This window comes from Apium graveolens, chromosome 5 (genome assembly GCF_009905375.1).
Source record: "Apium graveolens cultivar Ventura chromosome 5, ASM990537v1, whole genome shotgun sequence".
In the NCBI taxonomy this organism is placed as follows: domain Eukaryota; kingdom Viridiplantae; phylum Streptophyta; class Magnoliopsida; order Apiales; family Apiaceae; genus Apium; species Apium graveolens.
Window position 1 is genome coordinate 8,625,594 of NC_133651.1, and position 15,631 is coordinate 8,641,224.

A 15,631-nucleotide genomic window follows, 5' to 3' on the forward strand; every position below is an offset into this window, starting at 1 on the left:
TGTGTTGGAGATTCTTCTTGGCTTTGGCATCTTAGGTTTGGGCACTTGAACTTTGATGGACTAAATTCACTATCAAAGAAGCATATGGTGAATGGATTGCCTCACATCAACCATCCAAACCAAAGTTGTGAAGGATGTCTTTTCGGAAAACAATCAAGAAAGAGCTTTCCAAAGGAATCTATGTCAAGTGCAAAGGAGCCACTTGAACTCATTCATTCCGATGTATGTGGGCCTTTTAATCCTCCATCTTTTAGTAAGAATCGCTATTTCTTGTTATTCATTGATAATTTTAGCCGCAAGACATGGGTGTACTTTCTCAAAGAAAAGTCTCAAGTTTTTGAATGCTTCAAAAAGTTCAAACCCCAAGTTAAAAAAGAGACCAGGTACCAAATAAAAGCCATTCTTTCGGATTGAGGAGGTGAATTCAATTGAAAGGAGTTATTGCAATTTTATGAAGCTCATGGTATTAGACGACCCGCAACGGTTCCAAGATCACCGCAACAAAATGGAGTCGCCGAAAGAAAAAATAGGAGCATTCTTAACATGGCTAGAAGCATGCTAAAGAGCAAGAATATGCCTAAGGAATTTTGGGCCGAAGCGGTAGATTGTGCCGTCTACATGTCAAATAGATGTCCCACGAGAAGTGTTAAAGATATAACTCCGCAATAAGCATGGAAAGGAAAGAGACCATCTATTGCTTACTTAAGAGTTTTTAGAAGCATAGCTTATGCACACGTTGATGATGAGCTAAGAACAAAGTTGGATTACAAGAGTGAAAAGTATGTGTTTGTTGGCTATGATGCAAGAGCAAAGGGGTACAAACTTTACAACCCCATCAATGGAAAGATTGTTATTAGTCGAGATGTTGTATTTGACGAAGAGAGCTCATGGGATTGGAGCAACACACAAGAAGATTATAATTTCTTCCCATTTGTTGATGAAGAAAGTGAAGAAAATATCACTCCTCCCACATCACCACGAACAACAAGTGATGATGATGATACACCACCAAGACGTTATAGAAGTCTTGGAGAAATATACAATGAAACGGAAGAGGTTCCCGCTATTTCCGACTTAACACTTCTTTGTCTTTTAGCTGAAACCGAACCAACAAGCTTTAAAGAAGCCGTGCAAGATGAAAGGTGGAAGAAAGCAATGGACGACGATATTGAGTCTGTAAAGAAGAATGACACATGGGAGTTAGCAATACTTCCGAATGAAGAAAAAGCTATTTGTGTAAAGTGGATTTATAAGGTGAAGAAGAATGCCCAAGGTAAGGTGGAAAAATATAAAGCAAGATTGGTGGCCAAAGGCTACAATCAAATACATGGAGTTGATTATGATGAAATTTTTTCCCCGGTTACAAGAATGGACACTATAAGGATAATCATCTCATTAGCGGCTCAAAATGGATGGAAAATTCATCAAATGGATATGAAGTCCATTTTCTTGAATGATGTTCTTGAAGAAACTGTGTATGTGGAGCAACCATTGGGATACATCATAAAAGGACAAGAAGGAAAAGTGTTAAAGTTAAAGAAGGCCTTGTATGGATTGAAACAAGCGCCGAGGGCTTGGAATAGTAGACTTGACAAATACTTTCAAGATCAAGGATTTTACAAGTGTCCTCGTGAACATGCTCTATATGCCAAGGTTTCTAAAAATAGTGAATTTCTTCTTGTGTGCTTGTATGTGGATGATTTAATATTCATGGGAAATAGTCCAAGTATGTTTGAGAAATTTAAACAAGACATGATAAGAGAATTTGTGATGACCGATATTGGGCTTATGTCATATTATCTTGGCATTGAAGTAAAGCAAATGGATGATGGAATACTAATATCACAATGAAGCTATACAAGGGAGATTTTGAAGAAATCCAAGATGGAAAATTGTCAAGCCGTAAGCACCCCCATTGAATGTGGAACGAAGTTGTCGAAATTTGAAGAATGTGAGAAGGTGGATCCTACATATTTCAAAAGTCTTGTGGGAAGCTTGAGATATTTGACATGCACGAGGCCCGACATACTCTATAGTGTTGGACTTATTAGTCGCTATATGGAGGCTCCAACAATAACACACATGAAGGCGGCCAAGAAAATTCTTCGTTATCTTAAAGGCACAATGGATTATGGATTGTTGTATCATTACTCAAATGAGTTCAAACTTGTTGGTTATTGTGATAGTGATTGGGTCGGTGACATTGATGATCGAAAGAGTACCACCGGATATGTATTCTTTATTGGTGACACATCTTTTTCATTGAGTTCAAAGAAACAAACCATTGTTACGCTGTCCATTTGTGAGGCGGAGTATGTGGCAGCGTGTTCTTGTGTTTGTCAAGCTATATGGCCAAAGAGAGTTTTGGAAGAGCTCCACATGCCACAAAATGTTTCCACAGAAGTATTGGTTGATAACAAGTCGGTAATAGCTTTGGCCAAAAATCTGGTATTTCCTGAACGGAGCAAGCACATTGATATAAAATATCACTTTATTCGGGAATGCATCGAAAGGCGTGAAGTGGAGTTGAATTATGTGAAGTCCCAAGATCAAATTAGTGACATATTTACAAAGTATCTCAAAAGTGACGCCTTCAATAAATTCTGAAGTCTACTTGGGATAGTCAAAATTAAGGGGGTGTTAAAAATAAATAATATATTTTTGACTATTAAAATAATAGAATTGTGTGGGAGTCTCTAGAATAATCTTGGTACATGTATTAATATTTTTCTATGTTCAATGTATTGGTATAGGTACATGTAATCTCTAGATACATGTATCTTGGTCAAGTGATGTCTATTGGAGTCTAAGAGTTATCTAGATCTTTCTATGGAGTCCTATATAAAGCCTTGTATCAAGTCATTTGTAATCAAGTAATTTTTCAAGTAATACATTTCTTCTCCTAAATTGTCTTGTGTGAGTTTGAGTGAGATCCTTTCACCCAATGCCAACTTTCCGAGAAAACACAAGATATTGCACAATTGTGGAAATAATTAATTATCATGATTCCAAACCCGAAAATTGAAAAATTAAGTTGATTTTATATTCTACATGTGAGGAAAGTTATTAAAGACAAAAGGAAACATATAACTAACAAACACGAAACTTAAGCTAAATCAACAATATCAAGGACAAATTTGTACCCAAAGATCATCAAAGGTTACATAAGTCAAAATAACAATACGGTAGTCAGACATGACAAACTACAGTAGATGTAGAAATGTCTAATAACTTTATGTATGGAAGGTAGAGCGTTGTGTGTCAACATTTATATGCATTAAAACCTTTGTTTCATTTTAGTTTATTTTCCTTTGTAACATTCTGGGTGCTAGTCATTGGTTGGGACTGCTACATTCTCATACTAACAAATAAAGTGAAGGCTTTATATTAAAGGGTATTCTTCCTTCACTCCTCTATGCTGATATTGGGTTAAAATATACACCCACAATTCTCCCCTCAAACGAAGAGCTACAATTCTGGGGCTTTACCTCCTACGATAAATTTGACTGATCATCTTGTATTGCCGCTATTCACTTATTGAAACTGTCAGATGACCTCTAGCATGAAGACTTTCAAAAGAATGCATCAACCTCAAATCTTCAGTTGCGAGTAGACTTAAGGTTCTCCACCATATATAGGACTTGCAGCCCGTCAACCCTCAAGTTCTAGCTTCTGAATCTTTACCTTCTGATAACACATGTTGGGTCGCTAGCACTCATATATAACTTCACAGTAGTATGATAATATTCATTTTGGGTCAAGCCCGCAAATACTTGTTTTTGGACTCTCATACTAATAGGAAAGGAGTTAATAATGTGCTTATATGATATATCTAAAGAAAATTTTCCTTTCACTCATGTGAGATTTGGGTTAAGATCTCAATAGTCAGACCGATGGGAGGCTACCCTAATCTGACCTCCTCTAAAAGCGTAGTAAATAATTCAAACTCCGAACAGTCTTCAAATATCGGTAAATAAAATAATTAAACAAAAATTAGAGACTTCTTCGATTCTTAACCCTAAAATTCATATCTACCCCCATTCCCTATACCAAAATAAACTATATGCACAAGGTCTTACAAAGTTAATCTTTAAAAAATTACTAAATTAAATGAATTAAACCCCGGTTCAGGCTGACCTTGGAAATTTGTGACAAGTAAACTTTTTTATCCCCAAATCTCTCAGAATCCTATTGATTCTTCCCAGATTTTAGCCCCCAAATTCATATCTACCCTAATTCCCCAAAAACACAAAAATGTATGTGCTCAAAGTCTAACAAACAAATTCACCTAATCAATTAGGCAGAAAAATCCAGATAAAAATTCAGCATTGAGAAATGGCTCAACCTTTTAATCCCTTAAACTAACTGATAAAATAATTAAAATCTAGTTAACATCACATAAATGCACAAATTAAGTACACATAATTTGAGATCAAACAAGATTAACAAACAATTCAAGATATACAACATATACCACATACTATTAATAAACAGCCAAAATACAATTATTTTATTTCCCTTTATGAGAAGAACCTGATTGTAACTAATTCAAAAACAAAAAATTCAAAACAATAGATCACTGCAATTAATAATTTCCAATATTCTTGATACAAAAGGTGACCACTCGCAAAGAATTTTCAAGAAAAAAAAAGTGTAGGAGAAATTTGAGCTCGCCTGAATTATTTGACAGCAGGAAATCCTAGAACTTCTGTTATAATGTAAGGACATGTTTGTTTAATGGGATAAAGGAGGGGATTGGATTATAATCCTTAAAAAAAAGTTATCCCTTGTTTATTTTACAAATTAGAGCAATGGACTATAATCCTAGGATAAGAGCTCGATAACATTTTCTACTATCAAACAGGATAATATAATACCTCGTCGGTGAAGATATAACAAGGGTATTAAAATTTTATAGACAAAAATACCCTTATTTTGTTACAATAATTATGGTCATACCAATGTATATCTACAACCCTGCATTTCTCATTCATTTTTTTTCTACTCACCCGCCTCCATGGCTTCTGTACAAACAAATATATACCTACAACTTTCCTTCTGGTTCTAAATAATTACAATCTCTATTATTATCTGGTAAGAATCTTTTACATTGATATCAGTTTTTATGTTTCTGTGTATCAGATAAATTCTTGTTGATGGATTCTGATTATAGAATAATTTTTTAATTTAAAACAAGTTCAATTTTCAGATAATGCAATGTTATATATCTGTTATGTTATTTTATTTTGTTTTGTGTGATATGTTTCTGTTGTTTTTTAGTAGTTTATTTTTTTTAATTTTTAATGTAGACAAACTGTTTGTTTAAAATTAAGGATAATGTATTTTTAACAAACCTATATACTACATTCTGTTAGATTTGAGTCTGATTTTTTTTGTATGTTGGGAAAATGCATTTGGCTTGCAACACTGAATTGAAAACAAAATTTTACCAATATTACCTCTCTATTTTAAAACAGCTTAATGTGTTAGTTTGATAGAAAGTGAACCAGTGTATCTTTGGCTATATGCCTAAATGTATCCCCTCACCCTGATGTTATGATTTTTACTAGAATCTAATGGCATCCTGTTGTTGTTGCTGAAGTTCTAATGACATCCTCATCAACTGGAAAATATTCGAGAGAAGGAAGGAATAGGAGGACTTGGACATTAGTAGAAGAAAGGGTTTTGATAGATTCTTATTATCTAATAATTGCAGATGGCTACAAGTTGGATAATGGGCAATACAAAACTGGCTATCTAATCGAGTTGGAAAAATATATGATCAAACTCATTACACGTATAGCCACATATAGAGTCGAAAATAAAGACATGGAAAAAATTATGGGGTTCCGTCTACAGTGCTTTGGCGACCAGTGGTATTGCTTGGAATGACTCTAATAAAATGTTGAGTATTGATGATGAAGATGTGTGGACTCAAATGTGCAAGGTAATTGGAGTTTTTATCAAATTTTTTAGTAAATTTAGTTGACATATCTTTGGTTCTGTTCTGAGTTCAGTATATGGATACTATAAGCCAAGCAATGACTTTTGTTTTAGTATTAAAGTTGCAAATATTTATGCTGCATATCTGCTGGCTTACCTGAAATATATATAAATCAAGTACCACGAACCAATTTAATACTAACTTTTTTAATTTAAAAGAATAAATTAGTAGTAGTCTGATTTTAGTTATTTAACTCAAGGGTACGACGGGTTTAGTTATTTTTTAGTCTGGTTAGTACAAGTACTAGTAGTGGATTTATTATCTATAGACTATAATATTGCTGTGCTCTAGTATAGCTCAATGTTTAATTTTATTGCTATTACGTATGTGTAATTTTGAATCTAAACTTTAAAGTTGAGATGCTTTATGCCGTCTTTTTCTATTTTTTTAATTGAACAAAACATATGTGATTGTGACACTTAAATGTCGTTTTGTTGCAGCGAGATTCAGAATTGGCTAAACTTCGTAACAAGCCCGTAGAGTGGTATGATGATTCGCAGAAAAGTTTTGGCAAGCACAGAGCTACTGGTGAACATGCAGAGGCCCTGCGGATATTATTGAAAATCTGGATAAAGAGCAATGTGAAACTGATGAATTTTCATGCTCTACCGGTGATTCACATGCAAATGAAGGAAAAAGGAAAAAAGCAAAGTTACAAGATGCTCTATTGGCATCAATGGAAAAAATGCAAGAAAATGTTGAGAGCCTGTTGAAAATAACTGTAGAATAATTTGGTGTCATGAGTCAAAGAATTGGATATGAGCATGATTTGGGTAAGTCACGACGAGAGGTGTATGGCATTATTAACAAGATTAGCAATTTGGACAGCAAAAAAAATTGTCAACAGTATCAAAAATAGTTGATAACCCGCCTAATGTTGATTTATTTTTAAGCCTCCCAAAAGAAATGCAAGCTGAATTCGTGCATTTAAAGTTAGCTGGTCATGTGTGAGACTACTCCAAAATGCTGATTTCTAGATTTCTCAACTCAGTGCAGTAACATCACAGTAACTTTGTAAAAGCTATTTTAATGGAGTCATTTTGGAACCTTTTATTATTGCAAAATTATTGAATTATGTTTCTGTAGTTAATATTTAATGATCATGAAATATTTCTAGTTTATTCAAATATATGCAAAATTTATATAATTTTTCTGCAAAAATATGTTTATTTATTCTTTTACACAAAACCAAATTGATTATGATTTGAATGTAATTTAAAAATTATTTTTTTAAATATGATTAATCCTATCTATAATTTTTTACCTAACAAACAAGGGATAGGACTAGTTAAAGGATTATAATTCTTAAGATATGTTTAGAAACAAACACAGGATTGGATTATTTTAAAGGATTATAATCCTTAAAAAAATAAGGAGGGGATTATAGTGAAGGGATTATTATCCCTGGATTATAATCCTTCCAAACATGTTCATGGCCTAAGTGTATGTATGCGCAGAGGAGATGATTCAAGCTCGCTCTCATTAGACACTTCCACTTTGGAAAATCTGAAAGTGACTTATAATTTAATTTGATAATGATAAGTTGATAAATGCTTATAAATTATATTAGCTTAAATTCCATTTTTCGTTAATATTTTAATAAATTTTGAATTTTTTTCCCAATCATATATTAATTTTAATATATTTATATGAATATATAATAAGTATAGATTTATAATAAAAATAATAAAAGAATGAGGAATGAGCTGGGATCGTAGTTTAGTAGGATAAGTTTTCGTCATAATTTAGCGGGATAACTAGACTATATTTAGTAATTTTACAATTTAGTAGTTTAGCATGTATATAACACTATTTATTTTAATTTAAATAACCAAAATAAGATGATAATCATTGAAACAAAATATAACTCATTCCGATTATTATATTATAGTATATTATATTATAGTATAGATTTTTAAATTGCGTCAATAGAATTTCTTATTTTATTTTATCCCGATTTAGCAAATCCAACTAAATATATACTCGATTTTTCTATAGCCAGTATCAGTAGTATAGTTTTATTTAAACCTGGATGGATAGTGTATATAATTTTTAATATTTTTTTATTCCGAGGCTATTATACCTACTAACCAATTGTCTTTTGATTTTATTTTTGTTTTTGACTTGTTCAATAATATAACTTTTAAATATAATTTTTAAATATAATTATCTTAATTCATATATTTTAATTTAGATTAATATTTAAAAAAAATAAAAGTAAAATTAATAAAAAAACAATAAATTAAAAATAATTTGAGAAAAAGTACGTTGTCGTTGTTGTGCGTTTATAAGTCATTATGTTGATTTATCAGATTAGCCAAACAGACCCCGATGTAAAATTCTGATAAAATTACATTTAAACGCTTCTCTTTTTGACTCATGGCATATTTTGCCTAAATTTTATATATTATAGAGAAGGGTAAAGAAAAAATATATGATGGTTGTTGTCTGTACTTTAAGTTTTGTTAAAATATTAAGATAAGATCCCCGAAAGATTTTCATCTTAACACCTCCTTTGAATCTTAGAGCGACTGATTTTTTTAACAAGTTTTACTTTTACATTGATTTTGCTATAAAATTTTGAGTATTAAATTGACGTCGTTCAGGGTCGATTTCAGATCCAATCTATTTCATATCATATTGAAAATCGGTTCATGTTGAGATTAAATTCGATTCACGGATCATTAATCTATCATTTTAAAAATTATGAAAATTTAAAATATTGTCTGATTATTAAATATAACAACTTTATATATATAATGTATAAAATTTGATCAAATTAATAGTAATGTATTTTTTACAAAACATTATGTGAAATACAAAATTTGTTCATAATTCATTAACCTAAAAGTAAGTTTTCTAAAATAAACTTAAAAATAGTTTAATGTATATGAACTACGAGTTATAACTCGATAAAATTATAACAACCAAACTAACGCTGTGTTTATTAATTTTTAAATTCAGATGTATATTGGATCTCGTATTTCGAGTTAATGATATATAAAGATATAGTGTTAATTTATATTTTTGAATTGAAAAAGATGTTTTTGAACTTCAAATCCTATACTATAACCAACCACTTTAAAATCAACCATTGCTTATAGACAATTTTAATCTTTAAATCGACCGAATTTAATTAAATCGATCAATTTTATCATTTGGCCTAAACACTTCTTTTGATAGTGATATTTGATTACACCACCTCTCATTGAAGCTTGCTTCCTCTTTCGTTGACTATTTATTCATGTCGCTACCCATAACATATATATGTCGAAAAGAACTTACTTATACCATATATAGTTTGCATAATTTTCATTACTGCTACCTTTGGAATGAATCTAGTTTAAAATTGAAGTAAAAAATTTAGCATAATTACATACCCTCCTAAACTTTTCTTAATTTTTTAGCGATCACATAAATACGACACTAGCTGAGCTTGGCACGAGCATGCGTTTACCAATTAGTCAGTCATCATAATTGAGCAAAATTCTTTATAAATTAAATATAAATTGGGTCAATTTAAATATTCAATTCAACTGAATTAGAGAAGTTCCATGAGACTAAGAAGAAGCTCCCTAATAACTAATGACGGAGAAATTATGTTATATCAACATAGTCAAGAACAACACGTAATGGATAGTTCGAAAACTTCAAGGTCTCGATAAATGTCCCAAGAAGATTTTCATTAAGTAGTCCGTGTAATTTTTAAGGATATCTTCAGTTAAAATAATATAATTGTAGTCATCAACCATGAAAAATACTCGCATAACGAGAAAAAAGTTACAAGTATGAGGCAACAAAGTTTACTTGCCCGTATGGCCGGGCTAATAATAACTTTAGTACATAATAGAAAATCGTATATATTTTGGACTTAATGAATAGACTTTCATTTGAGCATCTATATTTTTGAGCTACTTTGAATGTCTAAACTTGATTGTCCTTAATTGTGTGCGTGCCTGTTTGGAAAATATTTAAAAAAGTAACGCCAGAGGCAAAAATAAAGTTACAAAAAATATACAAAATAACAAGTCATCGATGCAACAGTTTGAAATATTTAATTGACATTATTAGTATGAATACATGGGTCCATTTTCACTTAACAAGTAGATTTGCCTATTATTTTTCATCATAAAATAATTGATAAGTAAACAGATATTTATAATTTAGGTAAGTTCTTTATAATTTTATTTATAAGTCAAAAATTTTGTTACTTAAATAAATTAAAATAAATTATTTTTAAATATATTTATCTTAATACATGATTTTTAAATTATATTAACATTTGAAACATATAATTTAAAATTAAAGTTAATAAAAATTGAAAAATTGAAATAAGTTAAAAAAAATCGAAATATTTATCATAATTCAGTTACTCCCTACGACCAAATGATAATTAAAATCACAAACTCGTAATTCACTTACTCCCTTCGAACAAATGATAATTAAAAATTACATATAAAGAACTAGATACACACGTATCTCTATGTTGTGTCATGGAGTAATTAATATTTTTTTACTAATACTTAAATCTTGCCAAATGTATAATATACCAACTAATATCTTATTATTTTATTTTTCTTTTGACATAACCATTCATTTTATTTTCCTCCCTTAAATTCAATAAAAAAATGTAACTAACAGTAAAATTAGTATTTTTATTTTTGTAGTTGAGTAGGCATCAGCCATTCTATTGAAACTTCTAAAACATTACATAACCACTGTCCATTTCGAGCAAATCACTTTTAAATAAGACGAACACCTCATGCAAAGAAACAAAATTAAAACATAATCATAGAGAAATGACTCAAACTTAATCTCAGTTACCAAATGATTAAATTAAAAGGATAATTAAAAACTGTATAATGGGTACAACATAATCATAAACACACATACCATTCAAGATGTACATCATCAAAAATTCATAGAATAGCAAGCAAAATCTTTTTAATTTTTGTGTGGAAGAAACATAATATTTAACAAGAAAACAAAATTCAAAAGCTTTAATCATGGCCGATGAATATTTTTCCGATTTCATATATGTACTTTCGGTCTTACAAGCAAATTCATCTAGGCATTAAAAGTTAGATCGAAAATCAGCATTGACAAATAACTCAAATATAAAACTCTTCTACCACATAACAAATATATGTATAGTCCAAGATCATATAACGATATATTTATTTGAAGATATACATCATCTAAAACTTAAGAATAACAATCAAATAAGATCTTTTTAGTCTCATTGTAAAATAAACCTGATTTCAACAAAAAAATGCAATTTTAAGAAGTTTTAGATCAAAGTTGACATTTATTTTTAAAATTTATGGCTGCAGAAAGTAAACAATGGTCGCGAATTTTCAAGAAATGAAGGATAAGGAAATGGGAGCTCACATATATCCTCTTACACATCAAAAAACGCTAAAGTCTTCGTAACCCATGTGTCTTTTTATAGATTTTTGTTTGTATATGTGAGGGAGTTGAGGCTCTTTGGAGTTTTCTGTTAAAGAAAATTGTGATTAGCTATTTCCCCCCCTTTAAATATTTTTAAACCACTAAATATTATTACCGAATGCGTCCTCTAAATTTTTGTTAAATCCACATGGCAATTGATGGTAAATTCATAACGTTTTATTTTATTGTCCTCCATTAAATTCAATAAGCAGGCAGCCATCTAGCCACTACAACATATTTGCAATCATACAACTGTTTTTTTGCCGTTGTGTGATACGTAGAGTTTCCGTTGTCTATCCAACACTCGTGTGATCTAATACCAGACAACGGTTGTTTATACACTTGTTAGAAGAAGACTTCATAACAGTTTTATAACACATGTTATAATACAAAAGAGACAACGCGTGGTTTAACATGACCATTGTCTAAAAACTTAACAACAACAGTTTTATGAATAAAACCTTTATTCTAGTATAATATACACAATGGTTTTCTAGCAGGCTTGTCAAACAACAGTTTTTAATTTTTTAAACCTTTGTTACAGTCCTCTTCAAACAACGGTTTCTCTATTGAAAGATTGTCTGGATAATTGTTCAACAATAGTTTGCACTACTTAAAAAATAGAAGGGACAACGGTTAATATAATATAAACAGTTGTTTGAAAACTTAACAACAACAATTTTATAAATAAAACCTTTATTCTACTTTGTTACAGACAACCATTTACTAGCAAGTTTGTCAGATAACAGTTTCTATATTTATCAAAGATTTGTTATACTCTTCCTCAAACAATGGTTTCCTTCTTAAAGTATTGTCCAGTTAATTATTCAACCATATGTTTACTCAATAACAATTATCCCATATTATCACATACAACTGTTTATTTGCAAAAATCTTTTTGTGCAATGAGACATACAACGGTTTTAATCATTTTTGAGTGACTTTTACCTAATTGTTTACAAGATTAAGCACATTATATAAAATAAAAGAAACCAATAATTTATAAATAAAATTGTATTTGTCGTAATATAATAGTTATTTTACAATTGAAACTAATATTAAATATACAAAAGTCATCAACAAAAGTTACAACTATAACTAAAAAATTATACCAATATTAATCGGGATACAAAACTATTTAGTATAAAAAATCTTCCCTTGCTTTCTCTAAAGATTAAGAGAATTCTTCATCAATTTTGATCAAGGCAGGATAACATGAGTAAATGACCTCATGCCAGGTATGCACACTGATGGTGCAGCTTGCAATCACTTGTTAAAGTTTGTAAATTAGGCCATACATCCAGCTCACATTGCTCCTGTACAGAAACCATATCTTCTCATATGTGCATGATCTCAAAAGAACTCCATGTAAAAGGCTGGCAACAGATTATGTTTCCAAACATAAAAAATTAATACCCGATAGTTTCGGTACATGCATAGTTTTTACAGACTTACAATACTAAATAATCATTATGGTCTTATACCAACAAGGCTAAAATTAAGTACATCTATGTAATATGAAGATGAACATGACAATTAGTATGAGGAATGACCTTTAACTTCTCCATATGAAAGGCAAGACTGAGGATTTTCCTCTGTTTAACCCATCTATCACCCTCAGCTTCTATAAGTCCAACAATAAGAAGTTTTGATAAAGGATTACCTCCATTAGCTTGTATACTGTGTGTGTGATGTGGGCAATTATCGGTACATGTGTCTTCACCCTGAATGAAGCTAATCTAAATTTAATTTTAGTATCATATAAATTATTACTCTGAGAAGTGACCTTCTCAGATGGAAGGTCTATACTGAGATTTCCACGGGAAAGGATAACACTATATGCCTCTTGCAGGATTTCATCAAAATAAGTCAAACCCTAAATCAGAAAGAAAATAATGTAGAGATCCCTATTTAGCAAAACTACAGGAGGAAGAAAATCAATAATCAATATACTAGATAATTGTATAGAACTGGCATCAATATTTTTAACTCACTTTTATGTTCTCAATTCTTGCAAATATTTGAGTCTGGCTCAGATCACCCAACTTAGATAAATAGTCACGAGCCTGCAAATGAGCAAAAAGAAGTTAGCTATCGCACGAATCTGAGCATTTAGTACCAACTATAGGACAAACAATAAAAAGAAATTTGAAAAATTCCTGTTTAATGCCAGAAAATGAACTTACTTCACGAACATCTTATGTATTTTGTTTTAAACACCACATGTCCTTATCACCTAAAATTAAAATTGAAAAATGATATATTACATAAACAATAAAGTTAGACTATTGTGAAACTTAGGAAAGAAATGTAAAGTTAGACAAATTTCATATTTCAATTTCGGAATAAACAGCTACCACCAGCATATGTATTTGTTTCATCCATGGAAATGATATAATATTTTTTAATACTGCATTTATTTTCAGCCCCAAATGTATATTACCAGCTAACATCTTTTTTCAAAATAACATATAAGTTGCAATAATTTACAACTGGGTTGGAGCATTTGTACTACCTAAGTTGTTTGTTGTCATTTATGTAATAAGGAGGAAAACATGTGTGACTAACATAATTGCAACAGGGTGAATGAAAAAATGAGGGCAGAGAAGATAAACAATTAGGAGATAGAAGTAAAAAAACAAGAAAGAACATGAAACCTTTAAGAAAGTGTGGTAAAATATTGTTGCAGAGAGCTAATTTGACTTGGAGGCTAATGCTTTTTCTCTAATATGACAGAGTTCTCTGTATAATGAAGATAAGGAAGAGTTGCAATATTAAATTGGTTCTGACAAGAAGGGGAACATTCTTATCCGAGTATAATGCTGCTGATAGAGCTGTGTGTACTTCTGCAAAAAAAACCAATATAAGCCAGTGAGGTGAGTATTAAATTAGAAGATAACAAAATGGTACAAAACAAAAGGGATTAAATATATAGAGCTGTACCGTCTGTGTGCATCAAAACAAACACATAAATAAGGGTGATAATGTCTGCCACCACCAAGAGTTCAATCAAAAATCACTCATACCTAACAACCAAGAGTTCAATCCAAAATTAGTCAAACTTGACCTGACTTCACATAAAAAAAATCCTTCTCTACAAACATCCATTAACCTCAAATGAAAACAGCTAGTAGCTTTCACAAATATCCTTCAAGGTTAAGCTTTTCGGTGGTCTCCTTAATTCCGTCATCACAATTATTATCATATATAAACCATCTCTCAACTCCAATCCAGGCATGGTAAATTATCCATTCACGAATTGTAGACGCTTGGTTCTATACCATTATAAAAGCACAAAGCTCATACTATTTAATCTTTTCTCCCAAAGACTTCAAATTAGAAATCTTAGCAACAGAAGGCATAAGCTGAGCATATGTACCTCTGCAACAAATCAAACAATTGTTGCAGTTGGACAGGAATCCAAACAGACAAAGTGGCACTCAAAATTATGCCAGAGGGCTCTCCTGGTCCGTGAACACCTCTCCGTATCATCAACCTTGCATCTTCACCCATATTTCCAACTTGAACTTCAACAAAGGACGATACAATTGGTGGATTGAACTCTCATCGTATTCTGCATGCTCTCATTGTATGCTCTCATAACATACATCTCAATTAAACAAGACATCAAAACAAAAGTGTTATAAGACAATAATAATGTATTAATCAGCCAAAAAAAGGCATCGTGCTCAATTAGAACAACTCCAAGTACAAAGAGACGCTCAATTTATAAAAACTAGTAATATCGAGAGTAATCAACTCTAGCCGAAAATTTGTAAATGGTACAAAAACTCTTATATCTAGTTACTTACATTGACGAATTCCTGATTGAAAACAGCTTCATCTCCGAAATCCGGAGCTACATTTCCAACCAGAGGAAGCTCACTCTGAACAACACACAAATCGGAAAAAAAATTAAACATAAATCTGCCCAATTAATTAACACCAACACTTGTATGGTCAACTATAAACTACAACAATCACAAATGTAATAAATATATAAAAATAAGAAAAACTTACAGCCTTGACGATTAAGCTACGAGAGGAGCGAGAAGAAACGGAGAGAGATGTAAATGATTTACGGAGAGCAGAGGAATTGAAAAAGGGAGTAGAAGAAGCAGCTAGGGTTTTGTTTATTAAATTTGGGGGAAATGTTGAGACATGGTTTAGAGTTAG

The 15,631-nt window shown here is 31.0% G+C and overlaps 1 protein-coding gene across 1 annotated transcript; it reads left to right on the top strand.

The window, feature by feature from the left end:
- Positions 1–1,884: 1,884 nt before the first annotated feature.
- On the top strand, positions 1,885–2,607 carry LOC141659757 (secreted RxLR effector protein 161-like). The gene has a single exon (XM_074466685.1). It carries the CDS (start codon positions 1,885–1,887, stop codon positions 2,605–2,607), a length of 723 nt encoding a protein of 240 aa, XP_074322786.1.
- Positions 2,608–15,631: the final 13,024 nt, after the last annotated feature.

Bases quoted from the DNA above. Each gene is read 5' to 3' on its own strand.
- LOC141659757 (XM_074466685.1), top strand. From the start codon at position 1,885: ATGGAAAATTGTCAAGCCGTAAGCACCCCCATTGAATGTGGAACGAAG.